Source organism: Elephantulus edwardii, unplaced genomic scaffold (genome assembly GCF_000299155.1).
Source record: "Elephantulus edwardii isolate Elephantulus edwardi_28Jun2011 unplaced genomic scaffold, EleEdw1.0 scaffold00063, whole genome shotgun sequence".
NCBI classification, from domain to species: Eukaryota; Metazoa; Chordata; class Mammalia; order Macroscelidea; family Macroscelididae; genus Elephantulus; species Elephantulus edwardii.
Window position 1 is genome coordinate 8,080,765 of NW_006399813.1, and position 24,491 is coordinate 8,105,255.

At 38.6% G+C, this 24,491-nt stretch overlaps 1 protein-coding gene across 1 annotated transcript in view; it reads left to right on the forward strand.

The window, feature by feature from the left end:
* CR1 (complement component (3b/4b) receptor 1 (Knops blood group)) overlaps positions 1–24,491 on the forward strand; it is a 196,280-nt gene that overhangs the window by 122,906 nt on the left and 48,883 nt on the right. The window contains exons 25-26 of the mRNA XM_006888005.1: positions 3,915–4,014; positions 20,452–20,537. Of these exons, the coding sequence (XP_006888067.1) occupies positions 3,915–4,014; positions 20,452–20,537 (186 nt within the window). The remainder of the gene's footprint in view (positions 1–3,914; positions 4,015–20,451; positions 20,538–24,491) is intronic.

A 24,491-nucleotide genomic window follows, 5' to 3' on the forward strand; every position in this document is an offset into this window, starting at 1 on the left:
TGACAACTTTAATCTCTTCTCCAGCAATCATGATGCTTCCTATTGGTTCAATAGTGAGGATTTTTGTTTTCTTGATGTAGAGATATAACCCATATTTTAGGCTGTATTGTCTTTGATCTTCTCTCATATTCTTCATTTCCTACAAGCAACATTGTGTCATCTGCCTAATGCAGACTGTTAATGAGTCTTCCTCCAAATTTGATGGTTGATGTTGTGATGTGCTATCAAGTCACTTGCAACTCATAGCAACCCTATGTACAATAGTCCTGAAACCAGCTCTATTCTGTGCCAACTTTATTGTCTCTGATAACATACCCTCAATACCACAGTCAGTGTATCAAACCATCTCATTGATGGTCTCCCCCTCTTTCTCCATCACACCACCCTTCCAAGCATGATGTCCCTCTCCAAGGACTGGTTCCTCCTTGCAAAATGCCCAAAGTATGTCAGATGAAGCTTCAGAATTCTTGGCTCCGAGGAGCTGGACAGTTACACCCTCTCTAGGATGAACCTGTTTGTTCTCCTGGCAGTCCATGGTACATTCAAAACTCTTCTCCAGCATCACAGCTCAAAGACATCAATTCTCTTTCTATCATCCCTAGTCATTGTCCATTTCTCTGATGCCTAGCAAGCAATTGTGAAGACTATGGCCTGGATCAGGTGCACCTTATTCTCCAGACTGATATTGTTGCTCTTCAGTGCTCTGGAGAGGTCCGTGATAGCCAACTTTCCCAATATAATTTGTCTCTTGATTTTCTGGATGCTGGTACCAAGCAAACTAAAGCTGTTAACAGTCTCAAGCTCTTCACCATCGATCATGATGCTGCCAATTTGGCCCAGTGGTGCGAAGCTTTGTTTTCTTGATGTGGAGCTTCAATCCATATGAAGGCTGCAGTCCTTGATCTTCTGCAGCCAACACATCAAATACTCCTCAGTTTCAGCAAGCAGGGTTGTGTCATCTGCATAACGCAGGTTGTTCATGAATCTTTCGTCAATCCCAAAGGCATATTCCTCCTCATAAAGCCCAGCGTCCCGGATAACCTGTTCTGCATAGAGATTGAAAAGGTATGGAGACAGAATACATTCCTGGCATACACTCTTCCTGATTTTAAATCATGCAGTGTCTCCTTGCTCTGTTCTGATCACTGCCTCTTGGTCCAAATATAGGTTTCATGTAAAGGAAATCAAATGTTCTTGCCCATTTTTCCCAGAGTCAGCCACAGTTTGTTGTGATCCATACAGTCAAATGCCTTTGTATAGTCAATGGAACACAGTGTTTCCTCTGGTACTCCCTGCTTTCAGCCAAGATCCATCTAGCATTAGCTATACTATTCCTAGTACTACGGCATCTTCTAAAACCAGCCTGCACATCTGGCATTTCTCTGTTGATGTACTGCTCCAGTCATTTTTAAATGATTTTCAGCATTCTTCTTTATATAGTCCAACTTCTCAAATCATTTGCCCAGCTTGCATATTGAATACATATAAAGAAATGGTGTGACCCTGACACAAGCCTTTACTGAGTTAAGTCATGCACTGCTTTCTTGTTCTGTTCAGACAACTGTTCTTGGTCTACTTGTAAGTTTTGCATAAGCACAAGTAAGCGTTCTGAGATTTCCATTCTTCTCAACATAATTTGTTATGATCTACACAGTCAAATGCATTTGTATAGTCAATAAATCACAAGTAAGCCTTCCCTCCATCCCTACTCTTTCCCCCCCTCATCCTTCTATTTTCACAGTAGTGAGGGTTTTGTTTTTATTGTGTTTCACTCATGTACATTGTTTTTTGGGGGGGGTTTCCCACCCCTTTTCTCTACTCACCAACCTGTGACCCCATAATATCCCCCCCTTCACACCCCTGTTCCCTCTCCTTCCCTCATTGGTTAACCATACACATCTTACCGGTTATCCTTCTGTTTTTACAATAAGGTCTTGTACAGTTCTGTTTCACCTGAGTTTTGTTCACTCACCATAATGCTCTCTAGCCTCTCCTGTGTTACACAGTATTTTTAATAATTGTTGATCCTGAGTGTCGCACAGTTTTCCATCATGTGAATGTCCCACAATTTCTCAATCCAGTCATTTGTTAATGGACATTTGGGCTATTTCTATGTTCTTGCTATTGTGAATAAGACAGTGAACTTTTTTCTGGTATTCTGTTCCTTCAGCCCAGATCCACTTGTTGTTGTTGCTGATGATGATAATGATGATGATGATGATTGCCATTGAGTCAAACACGACTCGAAGTGACTCTATGAACAAAAGACCTAATGCCTTTCCCTAACCATCATCGCTTCTCCAAGTTCAAAGAGTTTTCAGAGGCATATGGTTTAGGAAGTGGATGCCACTCCTGCTCCCAAACCTGTTTCACAACTAGGAGCTCCACCAAACACTGTCCACACTGGGAAACCATTCTGGTATTTGATACCCCAATGGCTCAAGGTTCAGCATCACAGCAAACCCAGGTTACTTCATACAGCACATTGACAAAGAGTGATGTGCAAAGTGAAAGGGTGTTCCTCCAGATATAACAGCAGTGTCACCCTGGAGACTAAGGTTGGTCTTTGCAATCACTTGTTATGCATCAGAGAGTTGGACAATGACCAAGGAGGACAGAAGGAGAATTGATGCCTTTGAGCTGTGGTGCTGGAGAAGAGTATTGAGAATATCATGGACTGCCAAGAAAACAAACAGTTTGATCCTGGAAAGGGTTAAACCAGGTGGCTCCTTGGAGGCAAGGATTCTGAGGCTCCGTCTAACATACTTTGGACATGTTGTGAGGAGAGACCAGCCCTTGGAGAGTTTAGGGCTGTTGTACGTAGGGTCGCTATGAGTCGCAAGCGACTCGATGGCACATAACAACAACAAGTCACACTTAGCAGTGGTTAAGTGTCATCAAGTCGAATACAACTCAAAGTAAGCTTTGCAAAAAGATTCTGTTCTATAACATCATTTCTGTACATTGATAGAGTTTAGAGAATTTGTAGAGTTTCCAGAGGCATCTAGTTTAGGAAGTGGATGCCACTCCTACTTTCCAACATGAATGATCTGGAGGCTCGTCCAAACATTGTACATAATGGGTAACCATCATGGTATTTGACATAACTATGGGACAGTGTGCAGCATCACAGCAACCCCAAGTTGTTCAGGAACTAAAGTAGACTTACAAAAAATATTTGTATCTTCATGTGTTGGAATTTCCCAGGAATTTGATAAATTATCAGCATTAATATCCCTCATGCCAGAGGGGCATGTTGTCATGAGGTGCCAGACTTGACAACATGCCTAAATTGAAATGAAAAAGTCACCATGCTGGCTGGGAAAGGTAGAGAGGAAGACCCTCAATGAAATAGATTGACACTACGAGTATTAGAATGAGCTCAAGCTTATTAGAGATTGTGAGACGGTACAGAATAGTGCAAGGTTCAGATCTGTTGTTCAGGCTTTTTTTTTAGGCTCACAGGAGCAGAGGAGTCTCTGGGTAGTACAAAGAGCTAATGCGCTTGGCTACTAACCAAAACACTTCAGGTTCAAGTCCATTCAGATGTGCCTTAGAAGAAAGGCCTGGAGATTTACTTCTGAAAAATCAACCACTGCAAACCCTATTCAGCAGAGTGGCTCTCTGGCATGCATGAGGTCACCACCATAAATCAAAGTAGACTTAATTACAACTGGTGTGGGTGGGAGCAGAAGCCATATATGACCTTCCTTAAAAAGGCAAAGTAGCCTTTTTAAAAGTGATAGTCTTTAATTGTGTCATTTTGAAATTATAGTTAGTTTCTTGAAACTAGCCAATTCTATGAAATAATCACTCTTCTCTCACTCAGTATGCTACCTTCCAACGTGAAATTTATAGCAAAAGGAAATTGAACTCTACAGCTGCTCCCAAATTTTTTGGTTTTATTCTTCTAGGGAAATCGTGTGGATATCCTCCAGAACCCTCCAACGGAATGGTGCTTATAAACACAGACGTCTTGTTTGGCTCAACAGTTAATTATTCTTGTCATGAAGGGTGAGTTGAGAGCATGGCCTCTTGCCATGCGTTCTAGAACATCAGTGCCCACCTCTAACCTCATCTTCATACACAGTCTTAGCTAGGCAAAACACACTGCTGCCAACTACGCTTTCAAAAGTATGCAATAGGATAAAAACAGTGACTGGAGTACAGGAATATAACCAGAGACTAGAAAAACCAGGAGCAATCTATAGTAAACCAGAAGAGGGCACCACACTCTGGTTGAAGACAATGTATGTCAAAGCTGCTGTAGTATTCTGCTTTAAAAAGAGCAGTCTATCAATTAACTAAAAGGGAAAATGTTATTTGACTCATATGGACATCCTTAGCTGAGACCAGCAAGTACTGTATCTGACTTGGAGAACCCTAAAGCACCTATTAAGGAGCGCTTGTGTGGTGTAGGGAACTGTGTTGTAAGTCAAAACCAATCCTATCTGGTGATTAAAAGCCACCAGCAACTTCACTGAGGGAAGATAAGCAACCGTCTCCTATGCAATTTATAGCCTCAGAAACCAAATGAGTCAATTCTGAGTCAGAGGCGGGGAAGGGAGAAGGAGGAAGAGAGAGAGGGAGGAGAGAGGGAGGGAGGGAAAGTTGATGGAGAGGGAGAGGTAGAAGAAGGGATGGAGGGAGGGAGAGGGAAAGAGAGCATGCGCGCACATGTGAAAGATAAACAGCAACTCTGGGAAATGTAGGCATCAAATTGCCCACAGGGTGGGGACATAGATGAGTTTTTTGTGCTTTATTTGCACATTGACTTAACTTAGTAAAAATAGTAATAATTTTAGTACTTAGAACTTTAGGATTTTAGTACTTAGTGCAAGAATGTACTAATTTTCAACTGCCACAATAAATTAAAGGAGAAAATAGACACAGGTTAAACCTCCCTGAAAAACTTCCCCTGGTAATCAATCCCATGCTACTCTACCCAAGCACTGTTATGATCTAGCAGGTTTGAAGAAGGGTGAAGCAAGAGGGGTGAATTCACTCTTTGTCGCTTTGTCTGAGCCTGGGAGATCTTAACAGCTTTCCACACAATCTTTTGACAAATGACTTCTTATTCTGAATCAGCATAGATCTCTCCATAGTGAAAAAAACAACATATTATCAAACACAAGATAAGATACAGGGGGAAAAAAATTAGGGTCCAAAATAGGAAGTCAAAGAAGATCCTTCCACACCACAGCCAGTAAACAAGGGGAACCATGAAAATCTCTCCTGTGCTTGTAGCCAAGAGTCTGTAAACTATGGGAGCCATTTACAAGATTGAATGATCAGAGATCAGGAAAGTTTACATTTTAATGTTACACACAGTCAAGTACAAGGAGTACTGAGGCATAGGTTAGATGGCCCCATCCTAATAGAAAAATATTTAAGAAATCATGAGAAATTCTCCCAAATTCATTAAGGATAGACAATACAAAGATGGGAGGTGAGGGAGAAATATTCTCTCTCACATGTATAAACATGCAGCTGAAATTCTAAAAAAAAATAAATAAATAAATAAAGCAAAAAGCAGTGAAGGATTGCTGTATATAAAAGGGTCGTTGTTGTTGGTGTGTACTGTCCAGTCAGAATAGACTCACAGCTGACCCTTTAGCAAGTTTTCAGAGGTATTTAATCCCATAGGAGGAGACTGCCCATCTGTCTCCCATAAAGCAGATGGTGGCCTCAAACCGTGCACCTTCAGGATTGCAGCACAGCATCTTGCCACTAGGCCACCAGAGCTCCCTAAAGGAGGATATAGCAAAAGAACAGATGATCCTAAAGAATAACTAACAAATATAAGAATAATAACAAAGGGCCCATTCCTACAGAGAAGAAATTTGGGGTAAAGGAGGACTAGATAGATGTAACATAAGACTAGATGATCCTAAAGAATAACAAATATAAGAATAATAGTAAGGGGCTCGATCCTACAGAGAAGAAATTTGGAAAAAAAAAAATGCATAGATATAAAAACCTCACTGTCATTAAGTCAAAACCAACTTATAGCTCACCGGGTTTCCGAGGCTGTCTGTTGAGCATACAATCACCTCCATGTAGCAACACTCTTTCCCACTTTCCTGTTTCCATTAGTTCTTTCCGTCCCCTTCCCACCTTCTAGCTTTGCTTTTGAGCAAATGCTGTTCTTTTGGTCTCACATGGTTCTTTGTTTGAGGAACATGGGTGATGCTTTTCACTATATAGGCCTATCTATTTGAAGCTTCACCTGACATACTTTGGACATGTTGCAAGGAAGGACCCATCCTTGCAGAGGGACGTCATGCTTGGGAGGGTGGGGGGACAGCACAAGACAGGAAGACCTTCGAGATGGATTGACTGGGGTAATGAAAGTAGGTGTTTTAGAGAAAATAAGATTGGCACAGGATAGAGCAGATTTTAGGACTGTTGTGCATAGGGTCGCTATGAGTTGCAGGCAACTCAACATCACTTAACAACAACAGCATTTGAAAGCTGACCATTGGGAACAAGTTCAGTTCCTGGCCTAAAGGATACCTAAGGTTCATAGTCTTGGAGTTTTGTCCATTTCTAATAGACAAGTAAGTCCAGGACATGTGTGTGTTTTATGGCGTTTAACTTTGTCCTGTTTCTCCCCTACTCTGTTCTCCTATTGTGATCGCAATCAGAGCTGTCAGTACTAGCTGAGTTCTTCTGGAAGCCTGTTCTTCTAATGTAACCTGAGTGGTTCATGTTCTTTAAGTCTGTGGACTAAATATTTCCTTGGGTATTTTATTTTCTTCACTCTTCTTTGATCCTGGGGGGGTGGGGTGGGGGAGGAAAGACCAATATGCCTCTTGGATGGCTGCTTGCAAGCTTTTAGGACTTGGGTTACATGCTCACCATAAGTTATAGAACATTTTCTTCACAGCCCATGCTTCTCCAGTTGGCCTGGCTATCCATCCCCTATGACCATCGTCCTAAGCCCCATGATTTGGTCCTTCAAGGTGTTGGTTATAGCTCAGAAGTTTCAGTACTTTTGTCCTATGTATGCATCTGGATAAATTTTAATATATTTATTGCACATACAAACACATACATAGAAATATATCCTCTGTAGAACCTACGTACACACTTCTATATACCATCCCATCCTGTTCAGTTTGCCCTCTACCTACACATTCACACCTAAATTACTTTGTTATTGACGTTATTACAGGATTGTGTACATAATAGTATTTACTTTATTGCTTTTCACTGTTGCCTACTTCTTGGTGTCTTCACCTTTATCTTGATCATGTTATGCTGACCTCATTCTTGCTGCATATTGCTTTCTCCTTCACCCAAGTATATGTCTATCTACTAGGATATGTCTTTCCAATTACTGATGTTCACTCTCTTCACCCGCCAGCCATCAAAGAATGTTTCCTTAGTGTATATAAACCCTGTCTTGACTCTTTTGCAGTATTTGTCTCATACAATAATTGTTATTTTGTGATTGACTTATTAAATCCAGTATCATATATCTCAGGTTCATCTGTGTTGTAATTTGCTAACCATACAATTTATGTCTGGGTTCTGTTACACCAGTTCTGTTTCACTGGTCTTTATGTCTGTCACTAGACTAGGAACAGATTGTTTTGAGTCTCATGGCTCTGAGATCCAGTAGTGCAAGGCTTCCTCCTTCAATCTGAATAAGTCATTCTTTACTTATCCAGGCCCACTTTCATTTCCACACAAAGTTTGTGATTAGTTTTTTCATCTTGTTAAAGAATGCTGTTGAAATTTGGATCAGTATTGTATTATGTAGAACACGTTGGAAAGAACTGATATTTTTAGTGTTAAAGCTTCTTATCCAGGAGCAAGGTATGAATTTTCATTTATGCAAATCTCTTTTGGTTTCTTGCAGTTCTATGTCAAATTTTGCATTCTTCCCCCCCCCCCCCACCAAGGGGTCTCTGGTGGCATAGTTCCTAGAGAATTGCACAGCTAACTCAAAAGCAGCAGCCTTGGTGATTTAAATATACCAGCACCTCTCCAGAGGAAAGATAGCCAACCTTCTCTCATGAGATTTACAGCCTTCTGAAAACCTGCTGGAGGGCCAGCTATAAATCAGTTTTGATTCAATGACAATGAGAGGGTAAAAGAGTTTATATCCCTGGTTATATTTCTTCCTAATTGTTTTAACCTTTGGAAAATAATTGTTAAGTGGTATTATTTTCCTGATTTCCTTTCAATGTTCTGTCAGGTCTTGAGGGAAATGTCTGTCCTTTCAACATCTGTGCATTGAGTGTTCCTTGGAGGTATCCAAATGTTTTTGCTTTCTCCTGAGGAGTCAAGGAGGCTCCCAGCACAGGGACTTGGTTGCAAAGGTCACACTCTGCTCCAAGCTCTTCTTTCTCACTGTTACTGTTTACACAACAGCCTCCTGGTCCAGGTATAGGTTCTGCATGAGCACAATTAAGGGATATTTATGATATTAGTGATGCTTTATGTTAAAAAAAATCTTTGAAAATTCTCTCTGTAGTTTTGTGTGTATGTATTTTTTATTTTTTGCCTCCTCCTATTTTGGAATTCCAGTCACTTAAATTCTTAGCCTTTCATAATTTTCTTTCTCTCTTCTCCTATTTTATTTTATTTCCCCTTAAATTTGCATCAAGGAATTTCCCCTCAATTTTAGAGATTTAGTCTTTCTTCCATTTCTGCTTCTGTGTATTTCCCTTGGATAGTCTATTTCTGAAATATTTTTTAAATATTTTGGATTTCTGCTTGCCATTTTTGTATGATTTTAATTGTATGTTTACTTTGTCATTTTGTTCTTTATATTACTTCCCTCAATTCTTTTGAAAATTCTTTGTCAGGTAGTTCACTACTACCTAATATTTTCTCTTCTGGTAGGTTTTCTGATTTCCCCCCCCCCCTTTTTGGTCACATACTGGAACCATCTTGTCCAGTGTCTTTATGTGATTTTATATTCTCTATTGGCTTTGTAGTCTTGAAATGGCATAATATTTATTTGTTTCTTCATACTAGGCATGTTTTGGGGTTTTTCTCTGCATCCTTGGTTTTTATTTTCTTGTATTTTGGTATATTCAGGTACGCAATCTGCGTGCTTCTCTAGCCTCTAGTCTATTCACAATAAAGTTTTCGTCAACTATCTCTGAGTAGGTAGGGCATTGACTGTGTATGTGACTGCAAGTCTCTGTTCATTGGGCTCAGCGGGAAGCCAAAGATATAGGTAGCACACTACCAGCGAGATATGTCAATCTAGCAGTAACTTGTGATTGAATATAGGAAGCATTCTCATCGGTTCCTGGCTTGTTATGTTTGTATGTGCACTACTTGTTACTGGGTGGTCAAAGTGAGGGTTCACAGGTCACTGGGTGGGTGATACAGAAATTCTCATCAACTGTCCCAAATAGGCAGAACTACACAACAGTGGTCGGAGCAGACAGAAATCTCCAGTTGCAAAGGGAAGGGTGGTGCTTAAAGCATGATCTGAGAGCTGTCACTAGTACACAAGTACTCCTAGGTGGGTATTATTATGTATGATGTCAGGGGCAGTGCATCAGTCCTGGGGTCCCCAGCAAAAACGGCTGGAGGAAGCAAAAGTTGTCCCTCGGAGGGAGTACAAGGTATCACTAGTGTGCTGGTCCCTAGAACCAGTGACAGGGCAGAGTGGCGAGCATTGTCAATGCATGGGCCGGCCACTGGTACAGTTGGGAGTATGAATGAGACTACTGATCCTCAGGCCCCTGGCACAGTGAGCTGGACAGAAGAGGGTGTTCCAATGATTCTCCCACCCATTGGCACTGGTGACCAAGAAGAACAGCATACGCTTGTGATCCATGGGCCTCATCTTAATCATCTTAGGAACTGGCATCATCAGCCCACAGACTCTCAACATGGATAAGTAGGCTGAAGAGGGAGGTGCTGCTGGACAGCAGGCTCACAGTGCAGCTATGTGGGCAAAGGGTGGGACACTGTCCATCCATGGACTCTGAGCACGTCTGGCTGGGCCAGTAAATGGGTGGATCACAAAGTTCATTTAGGTGGCTAGCAGCGAAGATATCACCATTCCATGGCCCCACAGTTCAAATGGTGCTATTTTGCCAGACTCCAGTGGTAGAGAGGCTGCAACTGCCAGTCCATCAGTTCCTGAAACAAGTAGTGCAATAAAGGAATAGACTGGTCCCGGGGCCCCTGGCTCTGGGGGCAGGACAAAAGTAGGTGCTTCCAGATAAAGGTCTCTTGTAGGAGTTGAACGAAATTTGTGAAAGAAAAGAGGGACATCATAGGTCCATAGACCACTGGCTCAGAAATGAGTGCATGTAACTTTTACAGGGTAGGAGGAACTCCTGGCTAGCACTGGGCATTGGTGAAGAGCCGCTTCTGCTTGTTTTCACAGGTGGTGGGGACACCCACTGCGAATGCTGCTTGTTTGTCTCAGTATGACCCTACTGTGTAGCTTTATGTGGCGGGGAACTTGAGATTCAAAGTCCTCCATGCCCATTGTTTTTATATAGCCTCTCCTTGTACTTGGTCTGATTCTTCGGGTTTGCCTTTGATGCTCCAGGTTCCAAAGTCGTCCTCTATAGCTAATTTCTTTTCTCAGGTGGTAAGAGGAATGTTAGGAGGGGATCTGATTATGCTGCAATCTTGGAGTGCCTTCATATCAATAATAAATATTTGCAATTACATAATATATCAAGGATAAGGAACCCTAGTGGTTGGTAGTCAATTACTGGGTTGCTAAGTGGTTTGGACCCAGTGTCTGCTCTATGAGAGACAGATAAGGATGTCTGATCCGTAAAGATTTATCATCTTTCTTGGTGACCACTCTAAAAAGGATCATCACAGAAGGTCATGGACAGTGGATAAAATGCACAGAATAAAAATCAGAACACACAAAAACTGTCAGCTTACTGGTCTGATAGAAACAGATGGAACCCTTGAGACTATGGCTCTTAGTCACCCTTCAAACCTAAGACAAAATATGTTCCCTGTGTCTCAATGTTCAGCCCAGCAGTAGACAGGCCTATAGGGAGAGCATTAACACCTGGGAATGGTCACTGCTAAGAATTACCAATCATGCAGTTCAAAGGAGCAGCATTCACCCATGGATACAGCTGACAAAACCAGAAAGGATAGGATAGAGGGATTAGTGGAAATGAGAATCACAGGCAAGAAGCAGCAAGAGTGCTGTCATACTTGAGTATTATAATTAATGTTATAAAACAAATGTAGTTTAATAATTGAATGGAAAACTGATTTACTTTGTAAACTTTCACTCACATAAAAATTGAAAGAAAAATATTTATTACCTTGCAAACTGTGAGGTGGGAGTTGTCCTTTGTCTTATAGGTTTGCTATGAGTTGAAATGGATTTATTAGAGAAACAATGATAAATAAAGTAAATTTGTTATCTTTAATGTGGACATGAAGCAAAACATAGTTTAAGTATAGCAGGATGAATTAATGTAATAAAATATAGTAAGGAATTTCTCTAAAATAACAAATTTCTCTTTAATTAAAGATATTTAATTAAAAATAAGATAATTAAGAAGTTATGCTGCAATCTGCAAGGCACATCATTCAAATCCACCCGCAGGTCCATCAGGAAAAAAAGGGCAGTCTCCTCCTGTGTGTTTTACTGCCTCTGAAAAACCCACTGGAGGGCCACCTATCTTCTCCTGTGAGTTGGTTCCCATTTGTGAGCACACAAAAAAAACACTAAAAAAGGGAAGTTGGCACAGAAGTAAGAAAACCTATGTTAATAGATAACACATGTTTGAGGGGTTTTGCTTTTAAGGTGATTTCATATTTTTATTTCTTTTAAGTTCCACATTATATTTTGTATAGACATAATGCATGTAGTAGGAAGGAGAGCTGTACCACAATCCCAAAGGCACGCAGTTCAAATCCACCAGCTGCTCTGTGGAAGAAAGATGGGCAATCTCCTGTAGGATTAAAGTGCCTCTGAAAACTCACCGGAGGGTCGGCTATGGGTCAGTTCTGACTCAACAACAACAAAAAACAACATACTTGTAGCATATACAAATAATGAAGTATAGTAACAAGATAAACATTCAGAAACATCTATCTTTGAGGATTAAAATGTTACAAATATTGCTGCATTTACTTCTGTTTCCCTTTGATCTATCTCATCTTCTTCCTCTCAAAAGTAACCCACCACTAAGCCCCCAGCCGCTGAGTTGAGTTTACTCTGACTCACAGTGACTTTCCGGGAGGTTTCTGAGGCTGTGAACTGAGGGGACTGTCTACCTTGCCTTACAAGCAATTAATGGATTTGAACCACCAACCTTCCAGTTAGCAGCCTGTTACATACTATGACACCACGGCTCCTTCCAAAGAACACAGTGTTACAATGTTTTTCCTTGTTTTTATTAATTTTAATGAAAGTTTACAGAGACTTAGGGTTTCTAGTCATTCATTGTTGCACTTTTCTCCCTGCCCACCCCCTCCACCCATAGTCACTCTTCTTGAAAAGTAAAAGAAAAAATCTTTCATTGTTATACAATGCCTCCCCCCAAGTCCACTCCTCTGTGCAGCCTTCATTCTGAACTCCTCTCATGACAATAATACCCAATCTTATATCCCTTTTAAACAATTCTCTCCCTCATCTGTTTCAATGCAGTATACATCATTCCTCCCCTTCTTTTCTTTCTTCCCTGAAAGATATTATGCTTAGTGAAATATCTCAGTCACAAGAGGACAAATATTGCATAGGGCCATTGTTGTAAAACAGAACTTACATTGGAGTTGAGATAACACATGTTTTTTACATTAATTTTTTAAAATCTTTTCCACAGAAACATATAACTTCAAAATCACAAGAGCAATTAAAAAATCAAAATCACAGGTCCATATAACACAGACATTCATTGGAATTTGGATTGTCAGTTTGGCTTAAAAACCCATAATGATAAACTTTGCATTATCCAATTCTTCTGCTATAAATGCTGATGCATTTATGCAGCTGCCAAAACTATCCTTCTTGTTGTTGTTGTTGTTGTTAAGTGCTGTCGAGTCACAGACGACTCATAGCGACCCTATGAAGGAGAGTCTTCGATGCTTGGGTGCCTTTCATCCTCTCTCCAGGTTCACAGGGTTTCCAGAGGCAAGTTATTTATGGAAGTGGATGCCACTCCTCCTTCCAAGCTTGTTTTAATTGGGGAGCTCCACCCCACTCTCTGTCCGCATTGGGTAGCCAACCATTAACACATTTGACACATCAGTGTCACAGTGTTCAGCCTCACAGCAACCACAAGTGACCGCGGTACAGCAACTTGTACATCAGGGCTATACAACCTAGAGGAAATTTTAGTACTTTTAATTGGCAAGAAAAAATTTAAATAGATAAGAAAACCATTTTACCTAAAATTTCAGATTATTAAAATATATATGTAAATAGGAAGCTAGAATAAGGAAATAAAAAATAAATGAATACAAGAAAAATGAAACAATAGAAATGATGAATCTAAGAGCAAGTTATTTAAAATGATCAAACAAAAACCAGAACTTGGTCATTTCTCATTTCACAAAATACCAAGTCTACAAACATGCATGAAGGAGAAAGGAGAGACTGCCTTAGATACTAAAGATATTCAATACTTTATAAAATATAATTCTATCATTTTCCCCAGTAAAATTGAAAACATCATAAAATGTGTCATTTCATAGATATTTTCAACTTCACAGAAAAAAAATGCTATTTTTCAGGATATAACTGCAAAATTTGCAAAATGCTTAAAACCTATAATGAAAAAATTATTTGGGAGAGTAAAAAATATATTAGTTATATCTTGCTGCTTAACAAATTACCATTAAACTTAGTTTAGAACATCAAGTTTATTACCTTACCCCATTTCTAAGGGTCAAGAAACCACAAATGATTTAGCTGAGTTTTTCTCATTCAAAATTTTTTGTGAGATTACTGTTAAAATGCTAGCTAAGCCTGCAATCTTCTGGAGACTTGACAGGGTTTGGGAATCTGCTTCCCGGAATCCGTCTAACGTGACTGTTGGCAGGAGGCTTATGTTAGTCTCTACATGAACCTCTCCAAAGAGCTGCACAGAATATAGCAGTTGGCCTCTCCCATAGTGAACAATCTTAAGTTGAAGGAAAGATGTTGTGGTGCTTTGTAAAAGCAAATTTCCAAAAGTGCACATTTTCACTACCACATTATTCATTAGGATTAAATCACTAAATGCAGCCCATATTCCTTTCATGAGTTAGCTTCCACCACTTGAAGAAAGATGTCTCTTTGGACAACCATAAAGAAATAACTTTTAAAATGTGATGGCCCAGTTTTGTGCCTTCTTTTTTATTATTTCCATAAATTTTTAATTTGTGTGAAGGTATACAAGTTATTTTTTTTAATCCTTCTTATACATTCTGCCTTATAAGATTAATTACTATGAGTAGTGGTGGTTGTTACTGAGTATCATTGGGTCAGAACCAATGCCCCTAACATTGATCAGCTTAATTAATATTAACTGCAATCTCTACCTTATTGTGTATTACCTTTCCTTTGTAATTATCTTTCAACTATAAGGAATAGTTTTGAAATTGTTAAAGGACAAAACCATAAAATCACACCCATACTAAAATTTACCAAACATTGAAAGCAAAAAAGAAATGTATGTAAACTTTGTAAATAAATGAGTATTCTTAAAAAAAAAAATAAATAAAAAACCACTGTGGTACTATATCATTTGCTAGAAAACTCTAGTGACAGGCATAGTCTGTAGGGAGCTGTGCTGGGCAACCAAAGGCTGAACTTCTTTGGCAGTTTAAATCCACCTGCAGATCAAAGGCTATCTTTATCCAAAGAGAAGCAATCTCCTCCTGTGAAATTTTCAGCCTCTGACCCAGTGAAGGATCAGGTATAAATAGGTCTGACTTGAGAGCAATGAGAGAGAGAGAGAGAATACAAGCAAAATGCTAAATTAAATATTGTTTTAGTTGTGTACCATTGAGTCAGAAGTGACCCTTAGTTGGCCCTCCAGTAAGTTTTAAGAGACAGTAAGTCACACAGGAGTAGATTGTCCATTTTTCTTTCACAGAGGAGCTGGTGGATTCAAACCATATGTGTTGGGATTGCAGCACAGTTTCTTACCACTAGGCCACCAGATAAGTACAAAATAAAAAATGACATTATTTAAAATGTAGAATTATTCTAGAGATAGTTCAAAACAAGGAAATGTATTAATTTATTTTATAATATTGTAGAAAGTATATTTCCTTAATTTAATATAAGTATACTGTGTCTTATTGCCAGTACAAGAAAAAAAAAATACTGTGTCATACCAAAAACATTAAAATTATTTGTTAAAATCTGGAAATATTTCAGGTATCATGTAATTAAAGCTAGAGAAAGGAAGAAATATTTTGATATCTTTCTTATTACTAAAAATTGTTTATGTAAATGCAATAAATTAGAACCTTCTTTGGCACTCTCCCAAATACACATACTTACATACAGATGTGTAGCGATATACACAGAAATAGACAGACAGGAAAGCTACGCTTAACAGATCACTGTTAACCTGAAAATCTAAAAGAATTAGCTGAAAAGCTTTCAGAATTAATGGGGAATACTATGCTGCAAAAAATTTCATAAGTTAATTATTTTCCTTCTGTAAATAACAACCAAGTAGAATATTATGGAGAAAGATAATTCACCATCTGAACAATTGGTATCCTGTCAATTCCCGGGGCCTTATTTTTCGCCAGTGCCTTCAGTGCAGCTTCTACTTCCTTCTTCATTACCACTGGCTCATGCTCCTATACTTCCTGAAATTTTTCAGTGTTAGTCAGTTCTTTTTAGTACAGCGATTCTGTGTATTCCTTCTATTTTCTTTTGATGCTTTCTGAGTCATTCAGTATATTGCCCATAGCATTGCATCTGTCAATATTTCGACTTGAGACCTAAATTTGATTTTCAGTTCTCTCAGCTTGAGAAAGGCAAAGCATTTCCCTTTTTATTCTCCAATTCCAGCTCTCTGTTCATTCCGTTATAATACTTTGCTTTGTCCTCCTGAGCTGCCCTTTGAAATCTTCTGTTCAGCTCTTTTACTTCAGCATGTTTTCCCTTTGTTTTAGCTTTGTTTCCCTCCTTGTTTCAGTTAACAAATGCAGGCCTGGATGTGCTCACCAGTCTATGCCAGGAAATTTGGAAGACAGTTCCCTGGCCAATGGATTGTTCCCATTCCTAAGAAAGAAGACCCAATAGAATGTAGAAACTATCAAACATATCATTAATATCACATCAAGCAAAATACTGCTGAAGATCATTCAAAAATGCCTAGAAGAGTACATAGAAATGGGAACTTCCAGAAGTTCAAGGAGGATTTAGAAGAGGCCACGGATCCAGGATTATCACTGCTGATGTATGATGGATCATGGCTGAAAGTAAAGAATACCAGGAGAATGTCTATTTATGCTTTACTATGAAAAGGCATTTGACTGCGTGGATCATAACAAGTTATCGCTAATATTGAGAAGAATGGGAATTCCAGAGCTAATTGTGCTTATGCAAAACCTATACCAAGACCTGGAGGCTGTTGTGTGAACAGAACAAGGGAACATTGTGTGGTTTAAAATTAAGAAGGGAGTGCATCAGAGTTGTATTTCCTCTCCAAACCTATTTAATCTGTATGCTGAGCAAATTATTCAAGAAGATGGACTCTCAATCCCAGAGGCACACGGTTCAAATCCACCAGATGCTCTGCCGGGAAAAGGAGGGACAATCTCCTCCTGTACCAATCAGATCTGATTTGATGGTACACTCACACAAAAATAAAATAAAATAAAAAAAGAAGATGGACTCTCTGAAGAGAAATATGGCATTAGGAGTTTACAGAGACTCATCAATAACCTGTATAATGCAGATGAAACAACCTTCCTTGCTGAAAGTGAGGAGGACTTGAAGCATTTGTTGCATAAGATCAAAGCATACAGCCTTCAATATGGATTGCATCTCAATGTCAAGAAAACAAAGATTTTTACCACTGGACCGATAGACAACATCATGATAGATGGAGAAAAGATTGAAACTGTCAACAGCTTCCTCTTACTTAGATCGACAAGTAACACTCTTGGTACTAGCAGCCATATTACACTGGAAAAAGGCTGCACTTAGTGGCTTTTCCAAATTATTGTTGAGTAATGTCAGTTTGAGAACCAAAGTGCGTCTGATTCAGGCCTTGGAATTTCTGATCACTTGCTATGCATCTGAGAGCTGGACAATGAATAAGGATGACAAAGGAAGAATTGATAACCTTTGAACTGTGGCGTTGGAGGAGAGCAGTGAACATTCCATATACAGCCAAATGGACAAATAGATATGTTTTGGAGAGGGTGCAGCCAGAGTGCTCTTTGGAGGCAAAGATGATTAGGCTTTACCTCACATGCTTCAGGCATGTTGCTAGGAGGGGCGACTCATTGAAAACGGACATGATGTTCAGAAAGGTAGAGAGTTGGTGAAGGAGAAGAACACTCTCGACCAGGTTGGCTCGATGACTGCTGCAACAGGCCCTAATGTGTTAGGAAGTGTGAGGATCGTACAAGATAGGACAGGGCTCAGATCTATTGTTCATAGTGTTGCTATGAGTTGTACTCCACTTGATAGAACCTAACAATAACAACAATCCCAACAAAATCAACTAGACACAGTTTAACGAAGTTAATAAAAAATATTATAAAGTCTTTCTTGGGAGACATAAAGTGCTTGGGGAAACGGAAGATAAGACTTTCTATTTAAAAGAGGATTTAATATTATAAACATGTTCATTATCTTTGAATTAATTTCTAGATTTCCAAAGGGATTCTTTTTTAATTTTACAAACTTATGCCATGAGACTCAGAAGTAAAATTTCCTGGAATAATATAAAGAGGAAATGTGATTGTCAGAGTATATATTATAAAGCATAATTAATGCCCAATATATTTTAAAAAGAAAATAATACAGGATAAGAGTAAAGATGAAGAGTCAAAAGAAAAAATACAGAATTCACAAGATAGATATATTTCTGGTAAGAATTTAGGAGGGATAAAGATGGCCTTCCAGGGCCTGGAAAATAGAAAGTATTCATTAGTAAGGCACCTATATTAAAAATAAATTATGGAAGGCAGTTTAGCGCTTCCTCTAAAAGCTGAACATATGACCCAGCTTTTCCATTGCTTGGAATATACCCCAAGAAAATGAGAACTGAGGCACAAATAGACACTTGTACACCAATGCTCATAGTAGTGCTATTCACCATTGCAAGAATATGGAAACAGCCCAAATATCTGAACACAATTAAATGGATTGAAAATGGAATACTATGCAGCACGCAGGAGCAATGATTTTGTAAATTATTGCTTAACTTGGGAAGGACTGGAGAGCATTATGCTGAGTGAACTAACTCAGTCCCATAAGGACAAATACTGTATAAAACCATTATTATAGAATGAGTATGAGGATTCAAGGGAGGGGAGGGTGAAAGCAGAGGGGTGAGAATGTGCAGAGGGGGAGGATTAATCATGGGGCTGCACAATTTGATGGATGGGGAGTGAGGGAAATGGGAAGGATCTGGTGTGAAACACAGTGTAGTTGAATTTTAAACTAGTATAAAAATTAAGTAAAATAGAATCTATATGAATGATTGTATGAAATATAATATAAATGAAAGTGTATAAATAATGTATATTAATGAAACTACTATAAAGGTATTATTATATGAAAATCAATTAGAAGTATTTAAAAAAGTAAAATAAATTTGATCCCCTTCTTCATATCAAACACCAAAGCAAAATACACCTAGACTAAAAATTTTAAATGTTAATAATACATAATATAATTGGATTAATATAGGCACGTAGGTTTATGGTGTGCAGCAAAGCATCAAAATATTTCTCTGTATAAAAGTTATTGAAGACAGACAACAAACAACGAAAACTCCATAGGTAGCTCTTCCACAGCAATAAAAAAATAAAGATTAAAGTTTATGGGCAAATAATTTCTAAAAGAAAAATTACAGTCCAGTAAATATCTGAGCAAGTCTCACATGGACAACACAGACAATAAAAAGTAAGTTATTGTAGAATGTTCCCGATTCTGTGTCTTGATCTGGATGGTTTAAGCACAGTGGATAATAATAACCCCTGCCTTGCACTCTTAATGTGTGAACACGCTAACAATTTCAAGCCTGATTGGGTTGCCACTGGCTCTTGTTTATAGAATTTTCAGAGTAAAGTCACTCCTCCTTCATTTACTCAGCAAATCCTTCTTGAATACTGCTGGTCCAAATCCTTTAAGGAAGATGTTACAAAGTGTTAGATATTTCAATACTAGTTATCATTTCCTGAATGGAAAGCACACATGGACAAAAGGACTGTGAGATACTCTAATGACAAGTACAAAAACACCCCATGATAATAAGGGAAATAGCCCATTTACTTGTGAAGAGCTAAAATTTTGAATTAAGAGTTAAGAACTTTAACAGTGATTTGTCCCTTTTGTGATTTTTTTCACTCAGCATAATATCCTCTAGACTCACCCGTGTTCAGTGTTTCATGAGGCCCTGGTTGTTTTTCCTGTGTTTTTTAATACTGTGTTTTTAATGTATTTAATACTGTGTTTTTATGTATTTAATACTGTGTTTTTAATGTATTTTTTAATACATTGTGTGAATGTACCACAATTTCTCTGTCCATTTGTTTGTTGGTGTATACTTAAGCTGTTTCCACCTCTTTGCTATTGTGAATAATGCTGCAATAAACACAGGTGTGTATCTATCTGGTTTTGTTGCTGCTCTGATTCTTTTAAGACATATTCCCAGTAGTGGAATTGCTGGATCAAATGATATTTTTTAAAGTGTTTAAAGGAAAAGGGACAGTGAAGGAGAAAGGAGGAAAAGAATGGACAAATAATGAACACTAATAAGATAAGGGAAGGGAAGGTCAATCTGAAATGAATGGATGATCAGACACAATGTATATTACAGCTACCAATCTGGAACAGGACGTATATTATGGATTGGATAGGAGGGGATACACATGAACGAGTGAATGAAAAACCAATTTCTTTGTAAACTGTTATTCATATCACAATTAAAAAAAGTTAAAATGTTTTTAAAAAATAACTGAGAATCTAAACTTGTCCTTAGATATAAAGGCTTCATTTGCATATAGAGATGGCTATCTCCTTCCCAAATTCTCCTGTGTCCTAATTGGTCTTGTTATGTCTACCTGTCATTATTTGCTAAGCAATGCCTTGGTGGGAAATATGTAGTGATGATTTTGTTGTCTGTTTTACAGAGTCAATTTTATTGACTCCTAGAAATCCCAGGTAACAGAATAGAGCTGTCCCACAGGTTCTTGTAGGTTGTAATGTTTGTGGAAGACAGGCATCAGGTATTCCCATATGGACCAGTGGGTAGTTTATGTGTAAAGTATCATAATTTTTCCATTCTTTGTTCTTAGATTTCGACTCATTGGTTCTTCATCTGCTGCTTGCCTCGTCTCAGGCAATGATGTCGTTTGGGATAAGGAGACACCCATTTGTGAAAGTAAGTTGGAATACCCACCCCTATTTCCTTCAGTTGACTCCTTTGAGCTATGGTGTTGAAGAGCCCTGAACACGCCATAGACAGCCAAGAGAATAAACAGATATATCTTGGAGAGGGTGCAGTTGGAGTGTCCTTTTCAGGCAAGAATGATGAGAATTCACTTCACATACTTCAGGCATGTTGGTAGGAAGGGCTATTCCTTGGAGGAGGGACATGATGCTGGGAAGGGTGACAGGTTGGTGAAGGAGAGGAAGATCTTCAAACAGCTGGATTGACACGGTGGCTGCTGCACTGGGCTCTTGTGTTTCAAGAAGTGTGAGAATGGCACGGGATAGAACAGGGTTCAGATCTTTTGTTCATAGGATCGCTATGAGTCATACTCAACTTGATGGCTCATAACAACAACATTCCCTCTAATTGATCTGATTTGTCTCTAGAATGACAAAATTAAATGCCATCCTTCTTGTAACAGAGTAGTCCATAGCATATTTGAAAATAAAATTTATGTACTCCATCACCCTCTTGGTTTTCTTTATCTTGAAAGGTAATTTCTCTGAAATAGTGGACTTAATCCACTTTTCCTATCTGATGGTAGACTCTTTCTAGTATAAATATAATTGTCTTAAGTGAGTAAATTTTAAAGACAGGAGAGAAAACTTAAGGTGTATTCCTACCAACTCTTAATATCACATTATTATCCTAAAAGTTTATTACTCCCTTATTTACTGTTCTTAATGTGAAAAATAAATGGGGCTGATTTTCTAACTCTCAGAAATGTCCCTAGTTGTAGGGCTCAAGATTTTCCCCAATTCCTCTGGTTATTCTCAGCTCTGATCTCCCTTCAGGGTTCAATCAGAATCATGGCCTTGAGTGTATTTGTGCTTGATTAGTGGACCCTCCATATTTTATATATGGTATTTTTAAGTAAAACTCCAAAAGTTTGAGGAGCATGGAAGGATGACTACAACCAATTGGCAAAGATTGAAGCTGTCAGGAAATTAGCAAAACACTCAGGGTTAATGGAAGTGAGAGTGGCCACAAAATTGGGAAAGCTAATGGGCAACCAATATAAAAACCACTTTACTGTAAATACTATTTCATCTGGCAATTCCACTTCCCAGAATCTATCCTAAGAAAATAGAAGGAATTGTTCCATTATTTCTAATGGAACTTTCCCCATTAGAAATATGAAATTTTTCCATGGAATTTTTCCATTATTTCTAGATTTTTTTTTGCCAGAGATACTCATGCAGTATTATTTATGGTAGTGAAATTTATTAGAAACCTAAAGGTTCAAGGGAGTTCTGCTGGCCTAGTGGCAAGAAGTTGCACTGAAATCCCAAAGGCTTGTGGTTCAGATCCAACAGATGTTCTGCTGGAGAAGGACGGGCCCCATCTCCTCCTGTGCCAGTAGGAGCCAATCCAATGGTACACAACAACAAAAACAACAAAAAACCCACCGAAAACCCAAAAAACAAAACAAAACACCTAAAGGTTCAGCATGATTTGATAAGAAGCTATTTCAAAAGATCAGCCTTATTAAAAATGTCTAACTCCTTTAGTAATCAATGCCCATAGAAACAGAGGTTCAGAAATCAAGTAATGTATGGTCGTAGACAAACCTGCTATAACATACCACTTTGAAAAAACAAGGATATCACTTTTATGACTAAGGTGTGCTTGACCCAACTCATAATATCCCTGAGCATTTCTTATGTGCACATAAGGTAGGCATTATAAAAGAAAAAAGAAGAGTGGCTACATTCATGATGTGATATATATGTGAGGAATATTGATTATGCCGTGACTCCCAGAAAAACAAACAAATCTTAGAAGAAATACAAGAATTCCCTTTGCAAATGAGAATAGTGAGACTTCACCTCGTTTACTTTGGCCATTTGATTGGGAAAGGCTAGAAAAGGATATTGTGGTTGGTAAGGTAGAAGTCAGCAGTAACAAGGAAATGACACAGTCAGTGCATTGACTCTCACAACTATGGACAAAGCAGTGACTATGAATAGGCCAGTACTGGGCAACATTATTCCGTTACACATTAGTCAGAGCCTACTCAAGAGTGACAACAATTACAATTTTTAAAAAGGGCAGGAGTTGGAACAAGAAGTCCATTACAAAGTGAGTTGGAAAATTTGACAGGGGCGGGGGTGTGGGAAATTGAAAGAATCTGTTCTCCAAAACAATGTATTTGAATTTTGTAAGTAAGCTAGTGTAAAATTTTTAAAAAAAAGAAAAAGAAAAGGCAGGAGTGTTCCACAAGGAACTAAAGGAAGAGACATCTCATTCAAGTGGAAGCAGTTAACATATCTATATTTACGTACTATTCAATCACCAAATATGATTGTAAAAAATATTTTATACACATTTGTGTGTGTATCTGAAAAAATAAATATATATTATGCTCTTAAGAAAAGCTATCTTTAAGATGTTCTGGTGGCCTGATGGCAAGAAGCTGTGCTGTAATCCTGAAGGCACGTGGTTCAAATCCACCAAATGCTCTGCTGGAAAAGGAGGGGCAATCTCCTCCTTTGCCAGTTGGATCCAATTTGATAGTACACAGCAAAAAATAAAGAGGGAAAAGAGATTTTTAAAAAATAGCCATTTTTGAACTATTATAATTTTTTCTTTTAGATGTCATTATTCCCTAAATTTCCTGTAGTGTCTGTATATTATATTCATGTAAAAGGAGCACTGACTTTTAAAGACTCAAAGAAATGCGTGAGAAACCACAAGAGGCCTCCTTTATCTGCTTGCAATTTTTTATTTTCTGGAAAAAAAAATCAGATTATCAAATAATTACCAGCTCACTATAAAAGGTGGGGGGGGGGGGAAGATTATCTAGGACTGACAACTATTAGGTTGTTATCATCTCTAAAAAAGTTTTAATTTCTACCATATTTATAGGTCAATATGCATTTGATTGATTCAATATTACCTATAAATGTGTGCGTGTATAAGCAGTGACTGATGCCAGTATTTTGAAGGTCATTGTCCTAAAATGGAAGATGCTATTTATCATTTCATATGATGTTACTCTGGAGACTAAGATGCGTCTGATCCAGGCCATGGTCTTTGCAATCACTTGTTGTTAAGCATCAGAGAGTTGGACAATGACTAGGAAGGATAGAAGGAGAATTGATGCCTTTGAGCTGTGGTGCTGGAGAAGAGTATTGAATGTACCATGGACTGCTAGGAAAACATACAGATTAATCCTGGAGAGGGTTAAAGCAGGCTGCTCCCTGGAGGCAAGGATTCTGGGTCTTCGTCTGACATACTTTGGGCATGTTGTAAGGAGGGACAGGTCCTTGGAGAGGGACATCATGCTTGGGAGGGGGGAGGGTGGAGGGACAGCGCAGGAGAGGAAGGCCCTCTATGAGGTGGATTGATTCAGTGACTGGGATAATCAGGATGAGGGTGTCAGAGGCAGTGCGATTGGCACAGGATAGAGCAGTGTTTAGGGCTGTTTTACATAGGGTCGCTATGAGTCGCAAGCGACTTGACGACACATAACAACAACAATCTATGATTAGTTAATTTCTCATGCCTTTTTAATTTTTTTTTTTGTCTGTGAAAGACGGTATATCTAACCTTCAGAGTTGCTGTAAGGTGCTGTACAGTTAACGATGACTCATAGTGACCACAACAGATGGTAATCCTGCCCTATCCTGCCCTGTCCCCGTGTCCAGAAAGCTAAATGAAAGCCTTTGGTAGTAGTCAGTATGTCAGTCCATCTTGTTGAGTGTCTTCCTCTGTATCTGTGACCTTCTGCCTGTCTCAGGATGATGCCTTTTCTCAAGGATTGCTTTCTCCTGATAACATGCTAAAGTATTTAATAATGAATAATTATTTAAACTGTCATGAGCTATTTAATAAAGAAGAGGGGGGAATAGTCTAATGGTAAGTAAATAATCCTCTCTGATAAAAGAGTAGATTATCCAC